This window comes from Fulmarus glacialis, unplaced genomic scaffold (assembly GCF_000690835.1).
Source record: "Fulmarus glacialis isolate BGI_N327 unplaced genomic scaffold, ASM69083v1 scaffold37816, whole genome shotgun sequence".
NCBI lineage: Eukaryota > Metazoa > Chordata > Aves > Procellariiformes > Procellariidae > Fulmarus > Fulmarus glacialis.
The window spans coordinates 7,768-22,285 of record NW_009220685.1 but is presented as its reverse complement, the minus strand read 5'-3'; the positions used below and the strand labels follow the sequence as shown (position 1 = coordinate 22,285).

Here is a 14,518-nt window from a genome sequence, read left to right as displayed (position 1 = left end):
GACAAGAGGCAGTGAAGTTAAGCTGCAGGGCCCACAGTGAAAGGCTGTGTGCTTGCATTCACTACCAGAGACTGCTATTCACTTCCTTGGCCTAGGCTTTCCCTTTGTGCAAACCTGGGGCAGGGGTGTCCCTTCCCTGAGAGGCACCATGAGGATTGCAGTGGTCCAGAAAACAGCCAGAGCAGCAGTGTCCATGTGCCCCAACCCCACCCTGAGTGGCATGGTGGCTCTGGGCAGGAGAGTCTGTGGGGCAGAATGGGAATTCTTACAGCCTAAGGCAGTTCTTTCTCTGGCTCACCGCTCCTAGTGGCAGGCTGAGGTTTTGAGCAGTCCTGCAAGTGCAGGCAGGGTTGTGGGAGCTGGGATTTGGCTGGGCAGGTAAGTGGTTTGAGGGGGAAGGGGCGGGAAGAGAGGAGAGTCAGATGCAGAAGGAAGCAGGGGCAGATGAAACCTGCTCCTCTGTTATCAGCTCACTGACTGAATGTCTTTTCTCCCTGTTTGTAGCGTATCAGGCCACACAGCAGTACTCTTGTGGAACAGGGGGACCAGCTCTCTATCAGCCTCAGCAGCCTATCGCTGTCCCTGCTACAGCCTCTTACCCGAACCCTGCCCCTAACACCACCCCTCCCTACCTGCCCTCTGCCCCTGCCCACTCCGTGCCCTCCCCGCTGTACCCTGGCCAGCCTCAACCCTCCCCAACAAGCCTGAATCCCGTCTCTTCCTTCCCTCTTCCTCCTTCTGGCTCATCCTTTCAGCATGGCAGGCCAGGACCTCCAGCAACTTCTGTGGCTTATGCATTACCTACTGGACCAACAGGTACTCTGCCTGCAACCAGTGACCTTCCTGCATCCCAGAGAACAGGTCTGCGCTTGGATGGGGGGGCAGGCAGGGAGGGGGAGGGTTTTGCTTTATTACTCACACAGTTAAATGTGCACCTTTTCCTTGTGAATGCTCCGTACAAAGTTTGCTTGTGCTTAGAGGTCAATTCAAAGCATTTCTAAAACACACCTTCCCTGTGCATCTGGCAACACTGTGGCTATGTTGCTGCAGTGAGCACTTGCTGAGCAGCGTGAGCAGTCGTCTTTCTCTTGCGAGTCAGACCTTGCCACAAACATGGAGCTTTTGTCTTGCCTAAGACAGGGTGCTACAGCATTGTCTCGTTATGAGGCTGTCGTGTACTGTGGATGGACGGTGGCACAGTTTTAACCTTGTGAGGCTGGCGTCAAAACCTGCTATGTGGCTGGAGAGCAAAATACAAAAATGAGCCAGTTTTCCTAATCGCTGCAGAGAAGATGATCCCAATTCTTCTCGCAGAACAACTTTGCAAATGTAATTTGTCTCTGGTTTGTGAGCAGCATTTCAAGCCCAGGATTGGCAGCATATTTAATTCAAACAGCATTTCCTGTGGCATCAGCTCACTTCCATTATTTTTTTCCTAACCACTTAGTGCAATGGGATTTATTGTAGCTGTGAATGCCTTAAAAGATAATGAGAAGTGATTTAGAAATGCATTTACATGTCTCTTTCCTGAATGTTAATCAAAAGCATGTGTGTGTGGCTGACACATAAGAGCATGTTTGAGCATGCATGGTGAGAGAGCACGCACTGAGGTGGGGCTCAATGTCTCCTTGTGACTGCCTGGACGTAACTGTTTGCTGTGTGACCTCACTTGTGATAACAAACCCGTCTCTTCACTTAGCAGCCTGTGAAACAACAGCTTTGCAAACATCAGACTGTGCAGGAAGTTTAAGCAGTCCTTTTCTAAACCTGGCCATAAACATACTTCACATCCAGGTGGCCCAGCTGGAGAATCAAGGACCAGATCTGGGAAGTAGGGAGCGGAGGGAATATTATGCAGTATTTGAGGGATGTTCCAGGACTGCTGACTCTGCTGACAGGCCCTAAGGACCACACTGTGACTCCCTCTCTTCTTTTAGAAGTCTGTTAGGGGTGATGCAGTGCAGAAACGGCATATTGCCTTTGTCTTGGCAGCAGCAGTCCTATGAGTAGGTGCTCCTGGCATCCGTGAGGCTGGGAGCCCGTGCCTCTCATGGCATTGCCTTCACACACACACTTGTGTTTTGGGGAGAAATGGTCTTTTGTGCTGGCAAAAAATAGAGGGGACTGGTGTAGGACAGTCGGCAGGGCTGCAAGGAGATCCCTACATCCTGCAGCCAGATTTGGTGTCCACTCTGTTCTTGGAGATGCTGTACCGTGACTTCTCCTGGCCTCATGTAACGGGGCATGTCAAACTTGTATCTCTAAGCCAGACGAATTATTAAATTGGACGGAGGAAGACATGTTGGATAGGATTCTAGGCCTGAGATGTGAAGCAGCACATTATAATGCAGAGAGTATAGCTTCTGCACCTCCAAATAAATGCAAGGAACAAGAAAGTTGTTCTTTCTTATCCATTTTACTACTCTACTTGCGTCACTGGCAGGCACTTCAGATCTGTCACTTGCTAAGTTTCTTGCGTTCACAGTGAATGACATAGCCCATGTGGCGTGCTCAAAGCGGGTGAAGCTCTGTACTCAGGACAATAGAAATTAGGGGCATTAATGACAGTACCGGTCAATTTGTAAAATTGTGTAATCCACGTAGACAGTAGTCTATCACATCTTGCCTATGTCATTTTAATATAAGGTGAATTGAAGCAGTCATCCAGATTGCTTTGCCAGATTTCCTTTCAGAGTTAAAAGTTGTCCATACTAGGCTTTTTATAAAACTTTCTGAGAACTATCAGTGCTGCTTGTGTTTTTCCCAGCAGCTGTGGTGAGAAGGCAGCCAGTACAAAGTGTCAAACCTTCAGAAACCCAAACTCGGGCATCATCTCTGATTCCTGGCAAATGCCAGCCTTGGGCTGAAATGCAGAGATGGACTCCAGGGCACGGTGAGGTGCAAGGCCAGGTGGCTCATGCATGTAGGCTGCTGGCACGCAACAGCTACCTGCAGCTGGAGAATTATGGAAAAAAGATAAGAGGTATCTGAAGAGCACAGTCTGTCCTCTTCCAATTTTTAGATTACGACATTCAAAAACCATATAAACAAAAAGGAAAAAACCTTGCTTTGTGCATGCAGAAATGACAGTGTACATGCTTAATATGCTTAACCAACAACATATTTTCCAGAGTAGCTGCATTGCTTAGTGAAGGACGCCTTGGCATGAGATCCATAGAACCACAGAAATCTGCAGCCAGAAGTAGATCTCACCTCTAACACTGACTGTTCCAGTGCAGAGCGTATAGTGATGCTGATCTTGGCTTTGAAGTGGTGTGCTTTTGCGTGTGGTGATGGTCTAATCTGGGAACATCATGTTTCACTTGGCAAATGTGATTCATTTAAAGGCAGGGGTAAGGGAGGAAGGAAAAAAGATCTCAAATTTGAAGTCTTGAGAAGCACCTGACCTTTGAACTGGCTTGGATTTAAAGATGCACTTAAAAAAAGAAACATTTCTATAAATATCTTCTGGTTTTTGCAAATGCATGTAACATCAGTATGTTAAGCTGTGCTTGGAGCACCAGTAAGCAAGAAAAGCCCACATTTAATTTCATTTTCAACCTATCTCACTTTGTTTTGTGATAGATCTTTGAACCTGCTTTCAAGGGCTTTTTAATTTTCAGAGTCTTGAATCTTGTTTGAAATTGTGATAGAGCAATTCTGAGCTAAAGGAAGGGTTTGCACCAGAACTGCAAGCGCATCAGACCAACCCCAGGGACAGGAGTTATCTCATCTCTGACATTCCTCTTTTCTTTGAAATGGTGAAGGCTGTATTGGCTGTGTCTTGCCATTTGGATTTGTTGCTCAGTCTGAGCAGGCAACGTGTCTTTTCACATGAGTGTAAAGCTACTGTGTGAACGTACATTTTTTTGCTGGGCTGGATGCAGTTGAGAGTGCCCTTGATTTGGGAAAATACTTGACATCCACCTTGAAGTCAAGTACTTTAAGCATCTCCTGAAAAGCTTTCTGGAATGGTGAAACGACAGTGAGAAGATTGTTGCTAAGAGAAATGGTCTGTCGGCTGGACTGGCTAGTAGGAATAGAAAATGAGAACACCGGAAGCGATAAGAAAGCGGGCCAGGACTCTGCAACATTTGTTAGAAACAACCAGAAGCACTGATTTACTACATGGAAAGAGCAACAGGCTTGTTTTCAGGGAAGGCAGACAAAAGCAATTCCACAGGGTGGTTTGGACAAATGACTTGTCTCTAAACTGGTATTGTAATTAGGTTAGGCGTTTTTTCTCCTGACTTCTCATGCTGTTTGAAACTAAATTGCTAATCAAAAATTACAGACCAATTGTTTTGTTATTTTCAAAGAAAATCTTTTTTTAGTTCTCTTTGCATTTTATCTGCAGAAAGCCTACCAACTCAAGACCAGGCCTCTCCCTTCACAGGTGAACTAGGTACCACCTAACCTGAAAATAATTACAGCCACTACATGAAATTAATTGAACAGACATCAATAATGCGTATGTTCTTCAGAGAACATTAAGTGCGATGCTGTTTGCCAATTAGACTTTAATCAAATCAATTTTTAATTCCTTAATTAAAACCAATAACAACATATCTGGAGTTTTTAACCACAGAAACAAATGCTGGTTTTCCTTTTTTTAAAGCCAGTTATTCCAGGAAATTAACAGCAGTGACAGTCTGGGAAATTTTCTTAACGTGTTAGCACTATCAGCACTGCAGTAGTTAGACTTCCTATGTCAGAAATACTCTGGGATTTTCTGGATAGGGAGGAACAGAGGAGCCCCTGGGGCACATGGCTGTCAGGAGATGGCATTGCTTTTGGTTAAAGAAAAAGCAGATTTGAGAAGGGTTTTAAATTGTTTTTCACTTACCCCTTTAACATGCTCTGGATGTGGAACTTGTTTAAAAAAAGCTCAGGAGCAAATGAAATTTCAGACAAATTGAGCAAATTCTGCAGTGATGTTAAGCTCTGCTGTCTAAGGTGAATTCATCATCTGCTAAGTAAAAAACACTGTGGTGAAAAAGTCCATTGAGGGATTTGGTTTTGTTGGCTTTTTGTGGCTTTGTGCAATAAATCCTGATTACTCGGCGAGGCCGCGGTAATTCTGAGATATAATGCTGTGGTCCCGATTACACGCGCCCCATGATGAGATGGGGAACTATTTCTAATGCGCTAACGTGAGCTTTGGTGTACAAATCTTGCAGCTGCACGAAGCATGTTTTCCTGGAAGAGCAGAAAGTTTGGTACAGAACAACACCCCGGACTAGGAGTGAATCTGCTCAGACATCCTCTATGCTTCTTCCAGTTTCAAACAAATTGCCCTTGGTGCAAAAAGCTCGATTTTTGCCACCTTGCTCCAGCAGCTCTGCTCTGTTTTGGGGACACAAAGCACCCATAAACATGCTGGCAGGGGAAACCTGGTTTTATGGCTCTTTTGTGTCTCCAGGGTGGCTGGGTGAATCTGGCCGGAAATGTTTAAGGCTCCTGTTGTCTCTTATGCCTCTTCTTTCTGTGTTGTGTTGCTGGGGAACACGTCTTAACTGTCATGTATAAATCCATCACAGTACGCAATCGCAGCAGCAGCTCTTGGGAAGTGGATGTTCTTAATGGTGTTCTTATTCACCCATGGTTTCTGACATCTCTGCTGCTGATTAATGTTTATAATAATGTTACAGTGAGCATGGAAAAAAAAAAAAAGAAAAAGTTAAGTTCAAAACCGGTTCTTATTTCTTCTCATATGATAAGATGGGAGAAACTTTCACCAGTAACTGAAGCTGTCTTCACATATACAGTCTGTGTAGCAGAGCTGTGTTTTGGACATGGTAGGTAATTGCCTGCCTTTTCAAAGGGCATGTCTGCTCAAAGTTTTTTTCCTGCAAGAGAAGAAAACGTTAATTATTAAAAAAAAAAAAAAAAGGACTCAACTTCTGTCAAACTTGAGAACAGTTGGTCAAGATGCCAAACCTGTGCAGTGGGTGCAGAGCCCAAAGGTCTGATGACTGGGGTGTTGGGAGGCTCTGGCTGGCACAGGAGCTGTTCTGGCCCCCTGTGAAGAGCAGAGGAGCAGGCAGGTGAGGGCAGGCTCTGCCAAGCCCCTGCCAGTAGAGCCATGGTGAGGAGCTGGTCCAGCTGAGCTCAAGAAGGCATCACTGCCCTCCTCCCAGGTACTTAGAGTCTCTATTTTCTTTCTGTCCCAGGGCCTCAGAACGGCTGGAACGACCCTCCTGCCCTGAACAGAGCTGCCAAGAAGAAGAAGGTACTCTAGGAAATCCTGTCTTGACACAATTGAGTGCTGACCGCTTGAAAAGCAGTAACTTAAGCTGCTCCTGGGAAACTTGTTGGCAGGCAAAGGAAAAAGGAGGGTTAGCAGCAAACAAAAGCTACACCTCATGAGCAGAAATGGCCTTTATACCTCTCCAATATGCATTATCTCTCTCAAAACATTTAAGCCTCTAAAGAGATGGTGGCTTTTTGCTAAAGTTGGGGTTGTTAATAATGACATTGATCCTGGTTTGAGGGAAGAAAATACCTCAGACTATTTTCATCTGCAGTAAAGCAGATGAATTTTGCAGGAGATGATACTTACGCGAAATGATGAGGCCAAGCAAATTGTTATAGATTACTGACTTTGCTGGAACTAAAAGCAATTTATCCTGATTAAGAGTCTGACCCTGAGAGATCTGCTGAGAGTAAGACAATTTTCGTGATGGAGACAATGTAGTTTTGTAAAACAGATGTAGATGCAGCAGGACAGAATAACTGGGGGCACTGGGCACAGAGCAGGGCGAGCCTTTTCATCCCCTGGTGCTGCTGTAGTCTTGTGTATCTCCACAGCAGTCAGTGTCATACACTGCTTTCTGAGCCTGGTGCATTTGGGAAGCAAGAGTCAGTGTGGAATGTGTAAAGTGTGGGGAGAAAAAAAAAAAAAGTTGGAGCAGGCAAGATAAGGTCTGGCTGAAGGTGAAGGCAAAAGTCTCCCTTACCCTTTAGGTTTTGGTGTCTGCAGTTCAAGATTAAGAACCTTTTGGAGGATGGATAGGGGATGCTTTGTGTGCTCCTGACTGCCCCAGTGCTGGGATGTTTGTTGCACAGCAGCTGGCATGCTGCCTTTCGGGGCTTCAGGCTCTTAAATAGAAGGAGGAAAGTTGTCAGTGAGAATAACTGCTTCTTGAGCTCTCAGGTCCAGCAGCCTGCTGCAAACGGGGTTTTTGCTCGTGTTGTGTGTGTGTCACAGACAGAATTTCTGCCATAGCCAGGGCTTGAGGGTTGGCTCCCTTCTAAACGAGGAGTCATGTTTGTTGCATTCCCTGTTGGGTATTTAACAAACCTCTGTCAGAAATGTTTCTGTGTTTGTTTCCCTTATGTCCACTGCATGAGGGGGTGGTTTAGGGTATTATGAAATGACTCACCACATGAACTATTGTAAAATAGAAGAACCGTCTGGCATTTCAAGCTGCAGCATAATTTGCAACTGTTTTCCACCTAAGAACTTATCCACCACTCAAGTTTATTGCTGTGATTCATTGCTTTTATAACTGACTTTGTTGGTGCTGGATTGGGAATACTTTTCTTGCTGTCCCAAACCACTAGCTTAATTCTGGCATCATTCATTCAGGGTTCTGTAATCTTTCCTCTTTTCCATGCACGCCCAAAGAAATGTGCGTATTCCCATGGGAGCTCTTTCTTTTGTTTGGATTCCTGTATGATGCATAGTAGAGGCCAGTAGCTCATTTTGTTGTTTCTTCTCTCTACCAAATGTTTCCGAAATGCTCCTGTGTAAAGACTGGCAGATGCTTAGGGATGAATATGAAATGCGCAAACCTGTTTGCCAGATGTTTGAAAGGCTTTCAGAAGCTTTATTGGTGTGTGTTGCTAGCTGTGACCTATGCACTGCATGGGCAAAAAAGTACCCTTGAAAGTGAGACACAAAAATCTAAATATAATGACGCAATAGTAAGAATAGATGTAGGTGTGGGTTAGTTTTCATTAGTGCAACTCTTCTTCTGTTAGTGCTGGTCTCCCAAACCTCTGTTTTGTGCCTTTAGCAGAGGGAGAGTGGCTCGGATTTGAGGTGGCTGTACTCAGTTCTTGTGGCCAGGGGCAGGCTGGGAAGACCGCTCCTGCCCTGTGCGGGCAGGAGGACAGGCAGAGCACACAGGACTGGAAATGCTGGAGGATATTACTGCCCCAGGGCACTTCTTACTGTGCAGCTGCAGCCAGAGGAATAGGTTTGTTTAGCCAGAGTGAAATCCTGTATTGCCTGCCCCTATTATTTCTATATCTTAGGGGCTCAGCACTCTGCTTGGCAGAGCTCTCAATTGCTGTGGGTTGGGAAGTCTGTATGAGCTGGATGTTGTGCTCTGCCTGCAGCAGCCACAGCAACATAAATGCACTGTGTTTTTTCCTCAGGTCCCTGATAACTTCCTGCCCCCAGTTCCCATCACCTCCCCCATCATGAACCCGTTGGCAGATACACAGTCTCAGATGCAGCAGCCTCCGGCTCCGGCACCACCCACGGGCGCGCCCAGCTTCCAGCCTCCGCACCTCCCCGCAGGGCAGCCAGTGCTGCAGGGTGGCTACCCACCTGCTCCCCAGCCCCTGGGGCCGTGCATCGTGCCACCTGCCGTTTCCAAACCCAGCACGGAGGGAGCCCCTGGGGCCCCAATCGGCAATGCCATCCAGGTAATGTAGCATTGCACGGTTTTGGTTTGTACACCAGTGGGCTGGGATCCTGTTTCAAGGCATTTCTTGTACCTCCAAAGTGTACTGCAGAGTTTTTAGTCACTAGCTTTGCTGGCATTTTGCTACTGTAATCTCCATCTAGACGCTACCTCTTTGCAGTTAATACTCTAGTCAGTATGGACCAACAAGCTGCTTCTTTCTGCAACTTCAGAGCTCTCCAGAGCGAGCAACAGCAGATGCTGATAATGTCACCTCCACACACGCACAGGGAAGAAATAGGAGTTGTGCTAAGCTGGCTAATAATGCCACTTGGTTTAGTTGAAAACAACATGTGGTCACAGTGACCTGTAAAAGCCTCACCTGCTCTCTGTTTCTCAGCACGTGCAGGCACTGCCAACAGAGAAGATTACCAAGAAGCCCATCCCTGAGGAACACCTTATTCTGAAGACTACATTTGAAGCTCTTATCCAGAGGTGCCTGCTGTCTGCCTCCGATCCGGTAGGTCTCTGTGGTGTTCCCAGAGTACACCTGTGTTTGGGTGAATGTGCTGGTACCTGCAGCACAGCTAGCCATCACAGTCTCTCCTGACGTAGCTTTTTCCTTCTAAAGGCTGCTTCGAGCAGCCACAAGCAATGCGTAGAAAAGGATGTGGCAATCTGGGGCCAGAGCACAGTCCAGCTGCCCAAGCACTTTGACTCTGGTCCTTACAGCACTCAGCATGGGCAGAGCATGATGGTGCTGATTATGGGCAGGGTATTAACCCATTGCAGCCCCCTCCGCTGCTCTCTTCTAACGAGGAGGGTTGGAATTGGTTACAGTTGAGGTTTTGATGCTGATGGTTAAAAAAAAGAAAAAAATTCTAAAACCTTCAGAAAGGGCTCTCCTTCCTTCTGTCAAGTGATCACTGTGGAGGCATGCCCTGTACATTTGCTTAACTGCTTCTTGTAATTCAGAGCAGGAAGCAGCTGGTATTACGCCAGCTCTGAGCCGAGGCTCATATACGTGAGTACATGCCTCAGACTTTGATCTGTGGTTTGTGATTTCTGATAACAAACTCATTTCAAAAGGAAACAATGGGTAGCAGAGAAGTGGAAGGTTATGAGCTTTAAGATGATGACTGGAGCTGGATAGGAAGAACATTTCCTGTAGCAGTCAGTATTTTGTAAATGAGCTGTCCATCTCAAAGCTTCTAATTTATTTCCAGTGGTCAGTAAATAACACGCTACCCCAAAGCCCAGATGCTGACTGTTCAGCTTGTGCCTGCCGCATGCTGAAAGGTGGATGATGAAAGACAGGCTGGGGTTGTGCAGAGGGCTTTGTGCACTAAATGTGCTTGGTCAGCAGCACAGACTCACGCTCCTGGTACAATGACTGGGAGCTGAGCTGTCTAAGGGCTCTGTGGCAGTGGCTGTGGGAGTATATTGGGCATTTGGTGTCACTTCTATCTTATGTCTGCTGTACAATTTCAGCTGGCTCTGTAGTTTAGACTTGACATTTGCATGTACGTACTCCTCCTTTCCCCTGTGGGTCTCAGCTCAGCAGTTTCAGGGTGGACTTGCCCATGAACTCCTTTACAGAAGCTTTTCGAGGCCATAGTCCTTTCTTTGGACGGACCTCATAAAGTTCAGTAGCATTCGATTGCTCAAAATCCTTTCTTTAAAGGTTAGGCTGTAGAGTGCAGGGATAGAAGTCGTATACTGCACGGACCCTTTCACCTTTTCTTCCTCTGAGTGCCCCTTCTCCCAAACACACAAAGAAGGCAAAAGCCTTCAGTTCACTTCTGCACCCAGGGATTGCTTTTCTGCTCTGCCAACACATTTTGCTTGCTTCTTGTTAAGTATCTGATTTCCTTAGGCAGAGCAAGCATTTCCAGCACACAGTGCTGAGAGATACCACCCTGACTGTATACATCAGTTACTGTCAGAACAAACGGAGACACTAGTCAGTTATTACATTCCGAAGGGGAAAATGGGAACAGGAAGCAAAGAGTGAGGAGAACAACCAGTTTGCACTTCTTCCACCTAATTTCCTTTGGCTGGAGACATGTCTTGCTGCTTACTAAACACAATTTATTCCTCTTTGCCCTCTTTCATGTCTGTAAAATGAAAATAGCATGTATGCCTTTTCACAGGTTTTGAAACAGATGTTCCCAAGTCATCTATCTGAGAGAGTTAGCCTGTCCAAAAGAATTAGCCAGTTTCTTATCTGCTCCTCCTAGGGTACTTTTTCCTTACTTGTCTCAGTTCCTTGACAACATAACTATTGCTGAGGGGTTTTCCACACGTGGCCTGAGATCCACATGCTGTGTTCTCCTTTATGCCCTTTGCCATCCAAACAGCTTTTCCTAATTTCTAGCACAGCAGACAGCCACTAGTCTGTGTTTACCCTTGAGCTAGAGCATTCCCTTAGGCTTTGCTATTTTCTCTCTGGGCAATTATTTAATCCAGGGAAACTTTTCCAGTTGCCAGGGGAAATGGCACTATCATAAGTGAAGATGGATTGATGTGCGTACTGATTTAGGAGGAAGTTCCATTACTCTTGTGCACTGATGCCATTTCTACTGCTGTTGACCACCTTTTTTGTGCTTCTGTAATTGTAACCTTGATGCTTTATTACTGTTTTATTATTCTGGATTAAAATTTTCAATTTCTGTAGCTGTTTGTTCAAAAAAAAAGAAAAAAATAAAGTGGATAAAAATGCATTTCTCCAGCAGCTGTTGTGGCACTCCAGGTGGAATATACTGGGGTTATTTTAAGAGCCTTTGGTGGCAAAATAATTCCAGACACATCAATGGGTGGTTTACTCTATATAAAATCATGGAAGCACAAAGGATCTGTAAGGACAGTTTGGGTTAGGCTATTAGTTTTTCTGTTGACAGTAAAAACTTGGAAACAAACTCCTGGTTTTACTAATCACAATGAAAAATATAATTAGGATTTGCTATAAATGATGACTGAGTTGTACATACTTAGACTTCAGTGACTGCATGTGCCCTTAAGCTCTCATTGACGTTGCTAGATAGTTGATTCCAGTAATAACTTTATCCAGCTATCATTATGCTTTGCCAGTGAACCATAGGAAAAAAAATCATGCTGCAACTCAGAATTCTGTCACTTTCCATATCAGCTATACCGGTGGGTTTTGCAAATGACCAGTGGCTTTTGGGATGCACCTCTACAGTTTACTGTTATCTGTAGCTAACTAGAGTAGTCACATGTGGAGAACTACAGTCATATCACGTGGTCTTTCCTAGCAAAATCAAGGGATAAAAGTACAGAGCAAAGAATTCAAATGATGTGTTAGGAAAATGTTGTTGCGAAAGGAAGTTCATGTGCTGCATGGACTTCTTTGCAATGATATCAGCTCAGTATGGTGTTCTCAAAATCGCTATGTTTTAATGTATTTTTCTCTTGCAGCAAACCAAGAGGAAACTAGATGATGCAAATAAACGCCTGGAGTTTCTATATGACAAACTTAGGGAACAGACAGTAAGTTCCGTTTTACTGCCCCTTCCCCTGCCACCCCCCATCAAATATTGCAGATATGGCCAAGAACTTCATCAGTGGTGTGGACCCCTGTGCAATATGTAGCAGGTGCCTCTTCTTTTTTTGGAAGCGTGCTTCAAATCTGTTTAGTGTATGTTTCCATGCATTTGCCAGAAACGGCTAGGTAGAGTGCTCGGCCCCAGGTGCCTGTGCAGACTTTAGTGTTTTGGGGTCATGTCATGAGTTTTATGGTGCTGTGCAGGGACTGCGCTGAGCCAAAGAGCAGAGCTCCTTGCAGTAGGCACTGGGTGAATGCATCTGGAGGGTCCATGTCCCCAGCTGCTGGCAGAATGAGCCAACACATTGGCTCCCAGTAGGAAGTGAGAGACATGCAGCCTGGGGTCAAAAAAACCCCAGAAGATTTAGATGTTGGAGGCTCACTGACTTCACTGAAAGGCAGATGTGCAAGTACTTTTGAAGATCTGGTAATTTTTCCAAAGCCTTCTGGGAGATCTGTGGCAGAGTAAAGGACTGGGCTTAGATCTCTTAATATCTTAGGATTAGAGTGGTCTAATCCTGTCATTGTCAGGCCTTTGACTTTGCTGAGCAATTAACTTTACTCCAAAGGCATAAAAGCTCAGTAGGTTTTTCATGTGCCACAGTCTGTCACAGCAGGGCTCCCACCTCAGGGAATTGCATTCAGGGGCTGGCAGTGAAGGCTTGCAGGGCTTTGCAGTACTGCAGAGAAGGTATGTTCAGGTTGAAGTCTGCTGTTAGACTTCCCAGTGACTGTTCCCAGCGTGGTGCAGCTCGGAAGGTGGCTATCTTTAAAGAAAGGAACTAATTGATGCCTTCCTGAGGGCCTAATGTTACACTCAGGGTTTCTGTTTTTCTAGCACTAGTGTATGCGCTGTCTTTTCTTTCTGCTGACCTGCCTTGCCTGGCTTCCTTGCAGCTCTCTCCAACCATCATTAGTGGTTTGCACAACATTGTGAAGAGCATCGAAACCCGTAACTACCAGGAAGGACTGAACATCCACACGCACATAGTCAGCACCAGCAACTTCAGCGAGACCTCTGCTTTCATGCCTGTTCTGAAAGTTGTCCTCACCCAGGCCAATAAGCTAGGTGTCTGAAGTAACCCTGCATTTGCAAAGCCTTGATGGTTGCTTTTCCAAAGAAGTGCATTTCTACAGCAAACATGCAGGAAATGGACCAAATGCTAGTCTTTATGGCACGTCATGGTAGAGCGCTGACAAATGGCATTACACTCTCCCTGCAAAATACTTTGTTCTAGGAGGGCCATGGAGCCCTGGTGCTTTTCTTTTTATTTTAATCCTTTTACCATCCCTAATGATTCTTGTCTACAAATAGTATACTTAATGGATGATGCCCCATATTGTCAATTTTTAGATGCATGTTATACTGCTAAACAATGGCTTTTAATAACAGATACATATGTTAAAACAACAAGATAGGTTGTACATCAGACCCTAAAACAGATTATACCCTTCCACCCCACTGTTCCTTATCAACCAGATTAAAGAGTCTGATCATATTATAAGTGTATTTGGTCTTTCATTTTATGAAACTGCGTGCAATTCTGTTACTACGATTTACATGTTAAGTAGCTTAATTTTGCACTGGAGCAAATGAGCAAAATAAAGGCTAATGTGATATTTTCAATAAATGTTAATTTATTAAAATGTGTCTTTATGAAGTGCAACTTAGAGGTTTTGAACCCAGAGTACAGTGGTGTGGCTTTCTGTTGCGTCCTAGGTGTGAGGATTTTTTTTTTTGTCCGTGCTCATCACTAAAAGCTCTGTTTAACATTTATACTGAGAGATTTACATTTCAAGGAAAGGTTTAGCAAGGATTCTGAACACATCTGTGTGTATTTTTAAAAGCTAAGAGCAGAAATAGTGCACAGTGGTTTAAGGCACCGATACAGAGACACGGATATTTAGTGTGTAAACAAGGTGCAAATTGTTTCTTGCAGTCCCCTAAACCTGAAGATTGCTGCTTACCACTGTGAGGGCATGCTGTGCTGTGAAACTGCAAGCATGCTTCCGCTGGCCGTTAGCAAGTTGGGTCGGGTGAGTTTCACAGTACGCTGTCCTTTCCTGTGGCACAGTTGGAGTTGGCTTTAAGCTTTAAAAATTTGAAACAGTGTGCCATGAATAGCAAATATGTCTAGGAAGAACAGCAGTTGGAAGAATGTCCAGGTTTAAAAAAACAAGGCAGTTTTGCCTGAAAACTACCTAAAATAATGGTGCCTGTGGAATGTAGATTTGGCAATACATACTGCAAGAAATACTATAAATAACAATGCAAATCATGCTGACTTCTGTGACTTAAACTGATAAGTTTCAGATT

At 45.0% G+C, this 14,518-nt stretch overlaps 1 protein-coding gene across 1 annotated transcript in view; it reads left to right on the top strand.

The window, feature by feature from the left end:
- Positions 1–13,835, top strand: part of SEC31A (SEC31 homolog A (S. cerevisiae)) — a 44,281-nt gene extending 30,446 nt beyond the window's left edge. The window contains exons 19-23 of the mRNA XM_009580850.1: positions 6,174–6,232; positions 8,386–8,658; positions 9,037–9,156; positions 12,075–12,146; positions 13,099–13,835. Coding sequence (XP_009579145.1) covers positions 6,174–6,232; positions 8,386–8,658; positions 9,037–9,156; positions 12,075–12,146; positions 13,099–13,278 — 704 coding nt within the window. The 3' untranslated portion in view covers positions 13,279–13,835. The remainder of the gene's footprint in view (positions 1–6,173; positions 6,233–8,385; positions 8,659–9,036; positions 9,157–12,074; positions 12,147–13,098) is intronic.
- The last annotated feature ends 683 nt before the right edge of the window (positions 13,836–14,518 follow it).